The sequence below is a fragment of the Hemicordylus capensis genome, chromosome 4 (assembly GCF_027244095.1).
Source record: "Hemicordylus capensis ecotype Gifberg chromosome 4, rHemCap1.1.pri, whole genome shotgun sequence".
NCBI lineage: Eukaryota > Metazoa > Chordata > Lepidosauria > Squamata > Cordylidae > Hemicordylus > Hemicordylus capensis.
In genome coordinates this window covers 81,349,628-81,360,556 of record NC_069660.1, presented here as the reverse complement: position 1 = coordinate 81,360,556, position 10,929 = coordinate 81,349,628, and the positions used below count along the sequence as shown (strand labels likewise).

General features: G+C 45.1%; 1 protein-coding gene across 4 annotated transcripts; it reads right to left on the bottom strand.

Moving 5' to 3' along the window:
• Nucleotides 1-3,606: 3,606 nt before the first annotated feature.
• On the bottom strand, nt 3,607-10,118 carry TMEM125 (transmembrane protein 125). Of its 4 annotated transcripts, none has more exons than XM_053242874.1 (2): nt 10,024-10,118; nt 3,607-5,562 (listed from the first exon to the last, which is right to left on the bottom strand). In XM_053242874.1, exon 2 carries the CDS (start codon nt 5,236-5,238, stop codon nt 4,558-4,560), a length of 681 nt encoding a protein of 226 aa, XP_053098849.1. In that variant the 5' UTR covers nt 5,239-5,562; nt 10,024-10,118; the 3' UTR covers nt 3,607-4,557. The 4 variants fall into 4 exon arrangements, with proteins under 4 accessions (XP_053098849.1, XP_053098848.1, XP_053098851.1 ...); XM_053242873.1 differs by lacking the exon at nt 10,024-10,118 and adding an exon at nt 9,334-9,464; XM_053242876.1 differs by lacking the exon at nt 10,024-10,118 and adding an exon at nt 9,083-9,167.
• Between the last annotated feature and the right edge of the window lie 811 nt (nt 10,119-10,929).

The following is a 10,929-nucleotide window of genomic DNA, read 5'->3' as shown; positions in this document are numbered from 1 at the left end:
TTTTATGGCACTTGAAGTCACCTCTAAATATGGCACATAATCAATTATTTCTGCATAAAACTCTTCTTCAACTTTATGGAAGAGCCTTCCACCATATCTGGATTTGAGGGGTTCTCACACTTGGGTTCCCAGATGTTATTGGACTACAACTCCCATCATCTCCAGCCACAAAAGCCATTTGTAGTCCAACAACACCTGGGGAGCCAAGTTTGAGAACCTCTGCCATAAATGATAAATAAATGAGCCATTTTTGGAAGGGCAGTATATAAATCAAATAAAATAAATGAGTATTTTCTGAGGACTTCACAGTCTGGCTGCAGTAAAGGGCATTTCTGCACATCATGTTATATATACATTGTTGTTCCTCTTTGGAATGTAACTCCAGAGGCAATGGACTAGAATTTGGTACCCTACTTTGTCCCGTTGCCTGATAGAAGATGTTTCTGAGGTAAGTAAGAGCAGACCCTTGTTCTGACTGGATTAGCAGGAGTTCCTTTCTAGCTTGTACAGGGTGCTGGCTTACATACTACGCAGTCGACCATCCTAAGCAAGATGCCTGAACACTGCAGCATTCTACTGAAAAGGCAGTACATTGCTGCTTGCAAACACACAGTGCCTCTCGTGTAGTCTCAACTCAGCGACATTGTTGCAGCGACAAAACTCCAATGGGAGCTTATCACTGGAATAATGCTGCTGCACTTAGGAGCAACAGAAACTCTGCATGTTTGCAAGGTGTGGGTGCGGGGAGTGATTTTCAGTCGAATACTGCAATGTCCAGACATCCCATTTTGTACAGTATGTACAGTGAGGGAAATAAGTATTTGATCCCCTGCTGATTTTGTCCGTTTGCCCTCTGACACAGAAATGACCAGGCTATAATTGGAATGGTAGGTTTATTGTAGCTGTGAGAGACAGAATAACAACAAACAAACCCTCAAAAGCCCAGTGCCCAAAAGTCAGCAATGGATTTGCATTGTAGTGAGGGAAATAAGTATTCGATCCCCTATCAACCAGCAAGATTTCAGGCTCCCAGGTGTCTTTTCACTATATGCAGGTAACGAGCTGAGATGAGGAACACCCTCTGTAAGGGAGTGCTCCTAATCCCAGCTTGTTACAGTACCTGTATAAAAGACACCTGTCCATAGAAGCAAGCAATCACTCAGCTTCCAAACTCACCACCATGCCCAAGACCAAAGAGCTGTCGAAGGATGTCAGGGACAAGGTTGTAGACCTGCACAAGGCTGGACTGGGCTACAAGACTATCGCCAAGCAGCTTGGTGAGAAGGTGACTACAGTTGGCACGATAACTCGCAAATGGAAGAAACACAAAATAACTGTCAATCTCCCTCGGTCTGGGGCTCCATGCAAGATCTCACCTCGTGGAGTTGCAATGATCATGAGAACGGTGACAAAGCAGCCCAGAACTACACGGGGGGAACTTGTCAATGATCTCAGGGCAGCTGGAACCATAGTCACTAAGAAAACAATTGGTAACACACTACGCCGTGAAGGACTGAAATCTTGCAGTGCCCACAAGGTCCTCCTGCTCAAGGCAGCACATGTACAGGCCCGTCTGCAGTTTGCCAATGCACATCTGAATGATCCAGAGGAGAAATGGGCGAAAGTGTTGTGGTCAGATAAGACCAAAATCGAGCTCTTTGGCATCAACTCAACTCGTGTGTGGAGGAGGAGGAATGCTGCCTATGAGCCCAAGAACACCATTCCCACCCTCAAACATGGAGGTGGACACATTATGCTTTGGGGGTGTTTTTCTGCTAAGGGGACAGGACACCTTCACCGCATCGAAGGGACGATGGACGGGACCATGTACCGTCAGATCTTGGGTGAGCACCTCCTTCCCTCAGCCAGGGCAGTGAGAATGGGTCGTGGATGGGTATTCCAGCATGACAATGACCCAAAACACACAGCCAAGGCAACAAAGGTGTGGCTCAAGAAGAAGCACATGAAGGTCCTGGAGTGGCCCAGCCAGTCTCCAGACCTTAATCCCATAGAAAATCTGTGGAGGGAGCTGAAGGTTCGGGTTGCCAAACATCAGCCTCGAAACCTTTCTGACTTGGAGAGGATCTGCAAAGAGGAGTGGGACAACATCCCTCCTGGGTTGTGTGCAAACCTGGTGGCCAACTACAAGAAATGTCTGACCTCTGTGATTGCCAACAAGGGTTTTGCCACCAAGTACTAAGACATCTTTTGTGAAGGGATCGAATACTTATTTCCCTCACTACAATTCAAATCCATCGCTGACTTTTGGGCACTGGGCTTTTGAGGGTTTGTTTGTTGTTATTCTGTCTCTCACAGCTACAAGAAACCTACCATTCCAATTATAGCCTGGTCATTTCTGTGTCAGAGGGCAAACGGACAAAATCAGCAGGGGATCAAATACTTATTTCCCTCGCTGTAAATTGCTGTTATGAAAGGGTTTGGTGGCTCAGTCAGAAAAAAGTGACTTCTTATCCTGCCTTTCTCACATCATTGGTCTCAAAGCAGCTTCCATAGGATATCCAGGCAATCACATAACAGGTTCACAAGGGGTCACTAATCAAATCTGCTGAGTCAGCACTGGGAGCTGAAGTTCAATTCAGAGCTCACAAATCTCAGCCTTGAATCGTTATTGTACCCCATGCTCCCAGCAAGAGAAGCAATTTACTGTTGCAATATTTTAATTGATAGTTTTCAGTGCACACAAATGATCAGACAGATTTAAAAGGGTAAAGAGGCTATCACGGGCAGCACCTCATCTTCCTGAGATCCAGCATTGTGGGGGCTGCCAGGTTGTACTATAGGTCAGGAACACAAAGAGTTAGTTGGGACTGAGAGCAGCTGACCAGTTGTGCATGTGCATACACATACCACCACCGCCACCCCTCTCTCTCACATACCCCAACATAGCATTCAACTCAACTTGCCTCCTTTCCCCATTCCATCAAAACAATAGATTTTGCATTTCGGATGGAAAAGCCAAATGTGTGGTTTCTTTTGCATTATGAGTACATAAACTGGAGTTTCTTAGTACAAAAATCCAGGAGCCCCCAGACCTTGCTTAGGAAACTCAGGCCTGCACATATGTTTGTATTGATATAAAGACACTGAGGGTGCAGCCTCTGCTTTGCTATTACACAATCCTGGTTAATACTTCCATGCCTCTCTTCCCATTGTACTTTTTTTTTTTTTTTAAGGAAAACTGAATCAGCTGTTAAGCATTGCCTGTTGTGTTGCCTATTCGGCATCTAACCAAAGCAGGAGTGGCCGATTCAGGGCTCTTTAATGAAGTAGGGTTTAGGCTCTAACTAAAGTTAAGTTCTTAATTAGGTTGTACATAATAGCAGGTGTAACTGATGCTACTGAAGGAAGCTCCAGAAAGATCCAGTTGTGAACAGAGAATAAGTAGCAGCTATTGATTGTGTCTATGGATGTGGATTCTTCACAGCTCTTTGGGAAAGTACCATAAATAATATATAGACACGGAAGCCTAGTAGGCCAAGACCTGAACTGTGCATACAAAGCCACCTTGCTTTGAGTCAGGGGCAAGAGGTTCAGTCCACCTTCACAATTTCCACTGTGTAGAGATCTCCTGAGTAGCACACTAAGCAAGGTAAATTCAGTTTAATGAGCTAGGCCCCTCTATAGCAGCTCTAATTGTTATAGATACACACCAATCATAATCTAATAACACAAAATCAGTGCTTGTCCTTCATGCACATGCAGTCTTGCTGCTGATGTAGATGTCTGTAGATGCTGATGTAGAACCCCATGCACTTAGGGCCATTCAGCTCAAGAAATGTTACACCTATATCCACTCCTCATGGTCAAGTGCCAGGGGCAGAGTGTGTCATTTGCAAACACCCTCAATGTTTTGACCAGGAAGCCACACATTCTACTTCTCAATGCCCTTTCCCCACACAATAAGAAGAGTGGTTGGAGCAGATCAGTGCATTCCATAATTTTGGCAACCACACATGCCACAATCCAAATATGTTGAACATAGAATTAAATACCTGAATTCACACAGTGCATAGTCCTCCACACAATGATCTCCCTTCAAGACCCATTTTAGGAGTTTTAGTGTCTGACCAATTTCAGCTTTTGAAAGTCTAGGTTCTGACTGCAAAGACAGCTGTGAGTATATGGGAGGATGTCTGGTGAAACCACAGAAGCCAGAATTGGGGGCTGAGCTGGATTTAATTAAACTGATGATGACCACACACTCGCCACCCCTCCAAGTTCAGCACTTCTTGTCCCTTGGGAGGTATTATTGTGTCAGAAGCCATTCCTTGGGAATGATGGCTATTTTCCCTGCATCCACACAATGCACTCCCATCAGAACTGCTTTGTGAATTGCAGCGTCTAGTCAACAAGCCTGGGCTGCAGTCTTAGCAGCACAACTCTACAGTGAAATCCCATCACGTTTCCGAGTTTGACTCGGAAAACAACTTTTGATTCAGGCTGGTCAGCGTGAAGTAAAGTGCAAATGCCAATTCTACGTCCCAGTTCTCGTCTGCCTTAGCTCAGGGGCAGTGACTGCTAGCCATTCCTGGGAGGTTAAATGAGATTGGCCATGCTGGAGGTAGGAGGAAGCTGCTCACTGGCTGAGCTGGAGATGCGTCCTGATATTGTGAAGAGGGCACGGTTATTACCAGTGCCTCGAGTCCGAGATGCAGCTGGACAGCAGGAGGCCCACATCAAGTACAGCAGCAGGCTGAGCAGAATGATGGCTCCAGAGGCAGTGAGCACAATGCCACTGATAAACATGCTGGCAAGGGGGCGTGGAGTAGTAGGGTTGGTGCCAGCGCTGGTGGTGCTAGAAAGCACAGTGAGGACTGTACCACACACCAACAGCACTAGGGCCGTCAGCAGCAGCACAGCACAGTCTGAGGCGCCGCCACTCTTCAGCAGCTCCACCTGCTCTCGGCTGCGAATGCAGTTCATGTCCTGGATGGCGGAGCTCAGCAGCTGCTTCAGGAGGACCATGAGTGCCAGCAGGCAGAGCGTTGTGCCCACTGCAAGCCTCCATTCTCCAGAACGGCTGCTGGTACTATAGAGCAAGGCGATGCCACCCACCCCACAAGCCAAGATCAGCGCTACGGCTACCCCATAGCAAACAAATGACTTTCTGGGCTCCTGGAACCACCACAGCTCCACATGCTCCTCCAGGATGTTCCTCTGGATTTGGCCAGGATTGGCAGGGGGTCTGGGTGCTCCCAGCTGCTCCAGTTCAGGCATGGCAGGCACTGGGCTGACTCATACACAAAGCAGGTGCCACAGAGAGAGCTGCCAGTCCAGCGGGCTGTTAGGGCTGCTGCCCGCCAAGTGGGTATGGCATTTCCAAAAGGGTGAGGGCAGCCACTTCACTGGGTTCCTATGAGAGCCGGCAGTGCCAGGGTCCAAAGGAAGCAGCCCTTGTATCTGTGTGCTCTAGGAGGGATGGTTTGCGTGCAGCACCACAAGATGTAGGACTTGACTGCCTGGAGCAGAAAGTGAAAACTGATTCAGAGGGCCTTCTAGCTCATTCAGTGCCAAGCTCACCAGGGAGTTCTTGAAATGCACCTGGAGAAAAAAATCAAGACAAAAAATTATGGAGCAAAGAGGATTTCTTAGGGAAGACAAGCAGCCTCTCCCCCTCCCCCCCAGAAGCGTGAAGGAAAAGAGTCACAAGGACAGGTACTAGTAGGAAAACACACCACGCCCTCTCATTTGCAGTGGCAGCATTCCAGGCAAGACACAAATCTCTGCAGTCTGGTGAGGTCCCCCTCTATTGGGGCGTTTGAGTTGAGCTTTGCTGTAATTATAGTTTTATTTTGCTTTGATATTATAATATTTCTTTGGAAACAAGGACAGTTTGTTATGGTGTCCCTATTTTTAATTTGTTTTATGATGACATGGTTTTAAGTTAATGCATTTGAATGGAATATGTTCCTTATAGACAGGACTGTGAATATTTCATTAAAAATAAACCAATGGCTCACATGAAGATTAAGGAAGCAGAAGCATGCCAGGATGGTTTACCTGTGCAGTGCTACAGAGAGCTCCCAGAATCCTGGAGGGTGTGGGGGGCAATTTTCTCCTAACTGTGCTTCTTCCAGAAATGCCGTGTTCAGCATGAAAATATGCCCCTGAGGGCTGCACAAGCCTCAGAAACATATTTTCAAGTGGCACAGGGCATTTCCAGGGAAAGCAGATACAGGAGAAAATTGCCCTTCATGCTCTGCCCATGTCTTCTTGGTGCACATCTACTTCATTACTGATGTCGGTCATCCAGGTAGCCCCAATTCTTTGCCAAGGAAAGCTTTTATGAGTCAGTTATCATTTAAGTATGACTTGTTCAAAGGACACGTTTTGATATTTTGCACAATTCTGCTTTCTCTCATCGAGAGGCTCCAAAAAAACAATGCAAGAAATGCTGGAATACAGTATATGACTAGCTGAAATTCTCTGCAGTGCTACGAAAATAGATGTATCCTTGCGGAGATGCAAAAAGACTTGAGCTGAACTGCTCTGTAGTCTTTACTGCAGCCTCAGGTGTGTGTGTGTTTGGGGGTGGGAGAGGATGCGGTTTTTGCTGCTCTTTCCTCCCTCAAGATGGAATCTCTCCCTGAGAGTTGCACAGCCAACAAATGCTCTCTTGTTTCCTTAAATTCAACCTGTTTGCCTTTAAGTTCCTAACTTGCTGACTGGGGCAAGAGGCACCTTTCAAGTGGCGATTCTCTTCTATTTAGGCAACTGACCCTATTCAGCCCCAGCAGAGAATCCTCCAGTGGTGGCTGCTGGTATCTACCTTGTGGTTTGTTTGTTGTTTTAAGATTGTGAGCCCGTTAGAGGCAGGGGTCCATCCATATTATTATAGTAATAATGTAAACTGCCTTAAGAATGTGTTGAAAAGCAGTATAATAATAATAATAGTGGCACAGTAGTTATGATTCCAGGAGACATCAGTGCTGGTGAAAGAACCAGAAATAGTGCTATGAGCACTATTGCAGGTTTTTTTCATTCACGAGACTGGGAGTAAATACGATAACACTCACAGTTCTACGGTCAGACCACTCGGTGATCCTATTTTCAGCAGCAGTGCCAATGTCTTCCAGAGCTGCAAATACTGTGCATTGTGTCAAGCAATAGGGTTAGTTCCTCATTTTTTTCACCTGCATGTCTGGCCCTTGAATTTCTTCTTGTTTTCTGTTTTTAGCAACCATACCCTTGTCAAATCTGTTTGCCAACTTCCCTATTTTGCCTAGTTTCCCACCTATCTTATCTATCTATCTATCTCTGGACAAATGATCAAACTACAATATTTCAAGGCATAGTAGGACTCAGCAGTACAATGGCAGGCCTTACGTAACAACAATTAAGAAGTCTCAGTTAGCAGGACCAAAGGAAGGAAGGAAGGCCCTGCAAACACTTCACCCAAGTTTCTGGCCAGGAGAACTACACAGATGATCATGCAAGAAGGAGAGAGACAGGAAGGCAAGAAGAGTTTCTGTGGGGAGGGAAAGAGAGCTTAATTACACATGTTGGTTTAATGCAATGATCCTTGCCTCCAGACAACATTAACACTAGAAACAATGTGGAGAAAAATAGCAACATTTACAGAGGATGCATGTAATTCAGGGTAATGATTCATTAATGTATTTACAAAATTTATATACTGGTTGCCAGCCCTGAATTATTCCCTAGGCAGTTCACAATATCAGTTAAAACAACCATTTTTAAATACTACAGACAGCATTAACAAAAACAAAACAACAGAACAGAAAACAATGGCAGAATGTCAAAACTTGACAGTTAACAGAAAGGGCACAGCGAAACAAATAGGTGTTAACTCCCCTCCAGCAGAGGGGGGATCTGCCAATATATCTGTGGGACATTACAATGAGGAAGTGGAGAGGTTAAATTCAGTTTTTGGCCAAGGAAGCAATATCCTCTTCATTCCCCCTACTGGATTTTGAACTAGTTAGTTACTACTTCTCAAGAAAGATTTCTCTGAACACAATTACTTCAGCATGCTTAAGACTTGCTTTAAAAAGCTTAAAGGGGCAAATGGGATGCTAGAGATTAAGTCAAATGAAGTAGTCCAAAAATATAATTTGCTATGCAAATTTTTTTCTATGCGAAGTAGCTCATCCTTATTCTGTAATAATGTCCACTGGATTGATCTTAAAGAGATATAATATGATTGGAATTTGTGTGAAGAAAGGCAACTAAATTAAGCAGAAATACAGAATGCATTTCATGTAAGGACTGTTTAAAACAATGTTCTTCATTGCAAGGCCTAAGAATCAGTGGCAGCTCCCACTGACCGTAAGAGCGGCTTCCTGACTAATTGTTTATTATGCCTGTGCAAACCTGTGGCCAAAGCCGAATACTCTGAGCAGCCCCCACCCCGGAGAAATTATTGCTCCCACTGTGCAGTGCTGCTGCTGTTTGCCCAGGGCTGGTGGGGTTCCTTTAAAGGAAACAGAGCCCCCTTGAGCCCCAGTGCTATCTTGTAAGGTGCACACAAAGCACGAAGAAGTGTAGTCCTTCCCAGTGCCTTTCGTATGGGGGGGGTGCGGGGGGGCTGGCTTCCAAGATGGTGCTGGGCTCCATAACATAAGCGGAACTGGAAAAAATGCAAAAGGCTGTGTGGAGGTTAACATGGTGGGAAATGGTTCTCACACTGAAAGATTTTTTGCCCAAGTGGCCGCTACATAAACGATACTGATGCTCACTGGTTTACAAAATTAGAATTCCTCTGCATGTAAAGGAAGTAAGCAGAAGGATGTGGATGGATAGATAGGGTAGGGTACAGACTATCAAAAAGCAAGAATGGTTTGGGAAGCATCATTGGGGGGGGGTGTCTTTGTTTATTAATACCATATCTAGCAGCCATCCAGTGAAATTAAAGCACAATTTTAAAACAAGAGGACAGTTTCCTACAAAGTGCATGATAAATATACTCAATGTGTGGAAGACATATATCCATGAATGGCCAGAGCATTCATCCTTGATTTTTTTTAAATGTACACTATTCTAAGTTAGCTATAATGTGAAGACTGTCAGCACTCTCAATTGCTACACATTTCCTCAGTACCTGACTGCAAGATCAATCGGTCTACCCAGTAGAGCTGCTGTTGTACCCCTCCAATAAAGGCTGTTCCCAGTGGGTTCCTTAAAACAAATCCCTGCTTTCCAAGAGACCAAGAAGGCCAAATGCCCTGCTTTTGAAGTGCCTTTCCAAATGTGTCCCTTTTCAGCGAAATCCTGCTTCTAATGAGGATGGGCTAGAAGGCCCTGAAGTGCCAGACCTCCCCTCCAGGAATTCTAAGAGGTTCTTCCACTCACTGATGCTGTGGTCTTGGTGCAAGGGTGCCTGTCTCATCCATCAAGGTTAGCTGTGCTAGGGCTCCTAGAAGAAGTCAGCGTAAGATCCCACAGCAGAGCAGTGCTTGCTCCTAGTGCTGGCAGCCAGGGCCGTGATAAAGGCAGAGTTCCCACAGAGTAATAAAGCCCTATTCACTTCATGAGCCTCACATGGTTCCTCATCAGCATCTGCCTCTTGTCACCAACTGGCTCTCCGGCTTCTTCCACAATAGATGCTTACGTCAACGCTGCCTTAACCCTTGAGACACAATCAAGGAGGAATTGAAACCTGGATGTGATACTGGGACCTTCTGTGCTATTAGCTCTTTCCACTGTTCAGTATAAAAACGATAGGCTTCTCCCATCAGATCCCAGTTTATTACTACTACGAATGTATATCTTCAACTAAAGTTCCCAAAGCGGTTTACAGAGAAAAATAAATAATACATAAATAAGATGGTCCCCTGTCCTCAAAGGGCTCACAATCTAAAAAGAAACATGAGGCAGATACCAGCAACAGCCACTGGAGGGATGCTGTGCTGGGGTTGGATAGGGCCAGTTGCTCTCCCCCTGATATCACCATTTTAAAAGTGGTGGTATCACTTTTATCATTGCTCAGATAGTTTAGATATGGTTGAGGACCATCATGTCATCATGGAACCACATGGATACCTGTTTTCCCTTGCTCTTCTGCCTTCTGTCCTGGGATGTGTCTCATTTTCTAGGTAAGATGCAGCTGCGTGTATATAGCAGGAAGTACAGGCAGCCCTTCTAATGGAGTATGGGAACCAGGAAGTGCTCCCCTGCCAAGCAGTCGTGGAATTACCTGGGCCGTCTACAGCTGCTAGTTAGAAACATACTAAAAATTATGATAACAATGCAGCCAAAGCCAAAGCTGCCTTTCCCCATGAGCAAATGTGATTCTTGTTATATCTACATTCTGTCCCTTAATCTTCCCAGGACAATCAACTCCTTGCTATCCTCTTTCTGAAGTCAGTTCAGGATTGCCCCTTATTTGAAGTATGCTATATAGCAGTATCTCGTGTAAACAGCCAGCCTTGCTACCATGCAAATATGAAGATATCTGTGCAGAGGGCACCTTAGCTATCCTGCTGCCTATGTTTAAACCGGAGCAAAACATAGAGCTCTGTCTTCCCTCCTTTATTGTTTCCATGTGCATACATTTCAAGTACTGATGGGTTATCCTGCAAGTGAAGCAAGATTAACTACTTAAAATTCAGCATAGCAGTAAGCAGAGTATTGGGCTAGGACTGGGGAGGCCTGAGTTCAAATCCTCATTCAGCCATGGATCTCACTGCTTGATTCTGGGCCAGTCACTTCTTTCTCAGCCCAACCTGCCTCACAGGGTTGTTGTGTTATATAAACATAACCATATTATGTTATATAAACATAACCATGTACAGCATGTCGGGCTCCATGGAGGAAGAACAGGATATAAATGTAAACGTGAATGAATGAATGAATGAATACAGATTTTTGTTGTGAAAGTTGACACTTCAAAGAGAATGAAAACATGACTAATCCTCTCTACTCTCCACTCTTTCAATGTTTTCATAC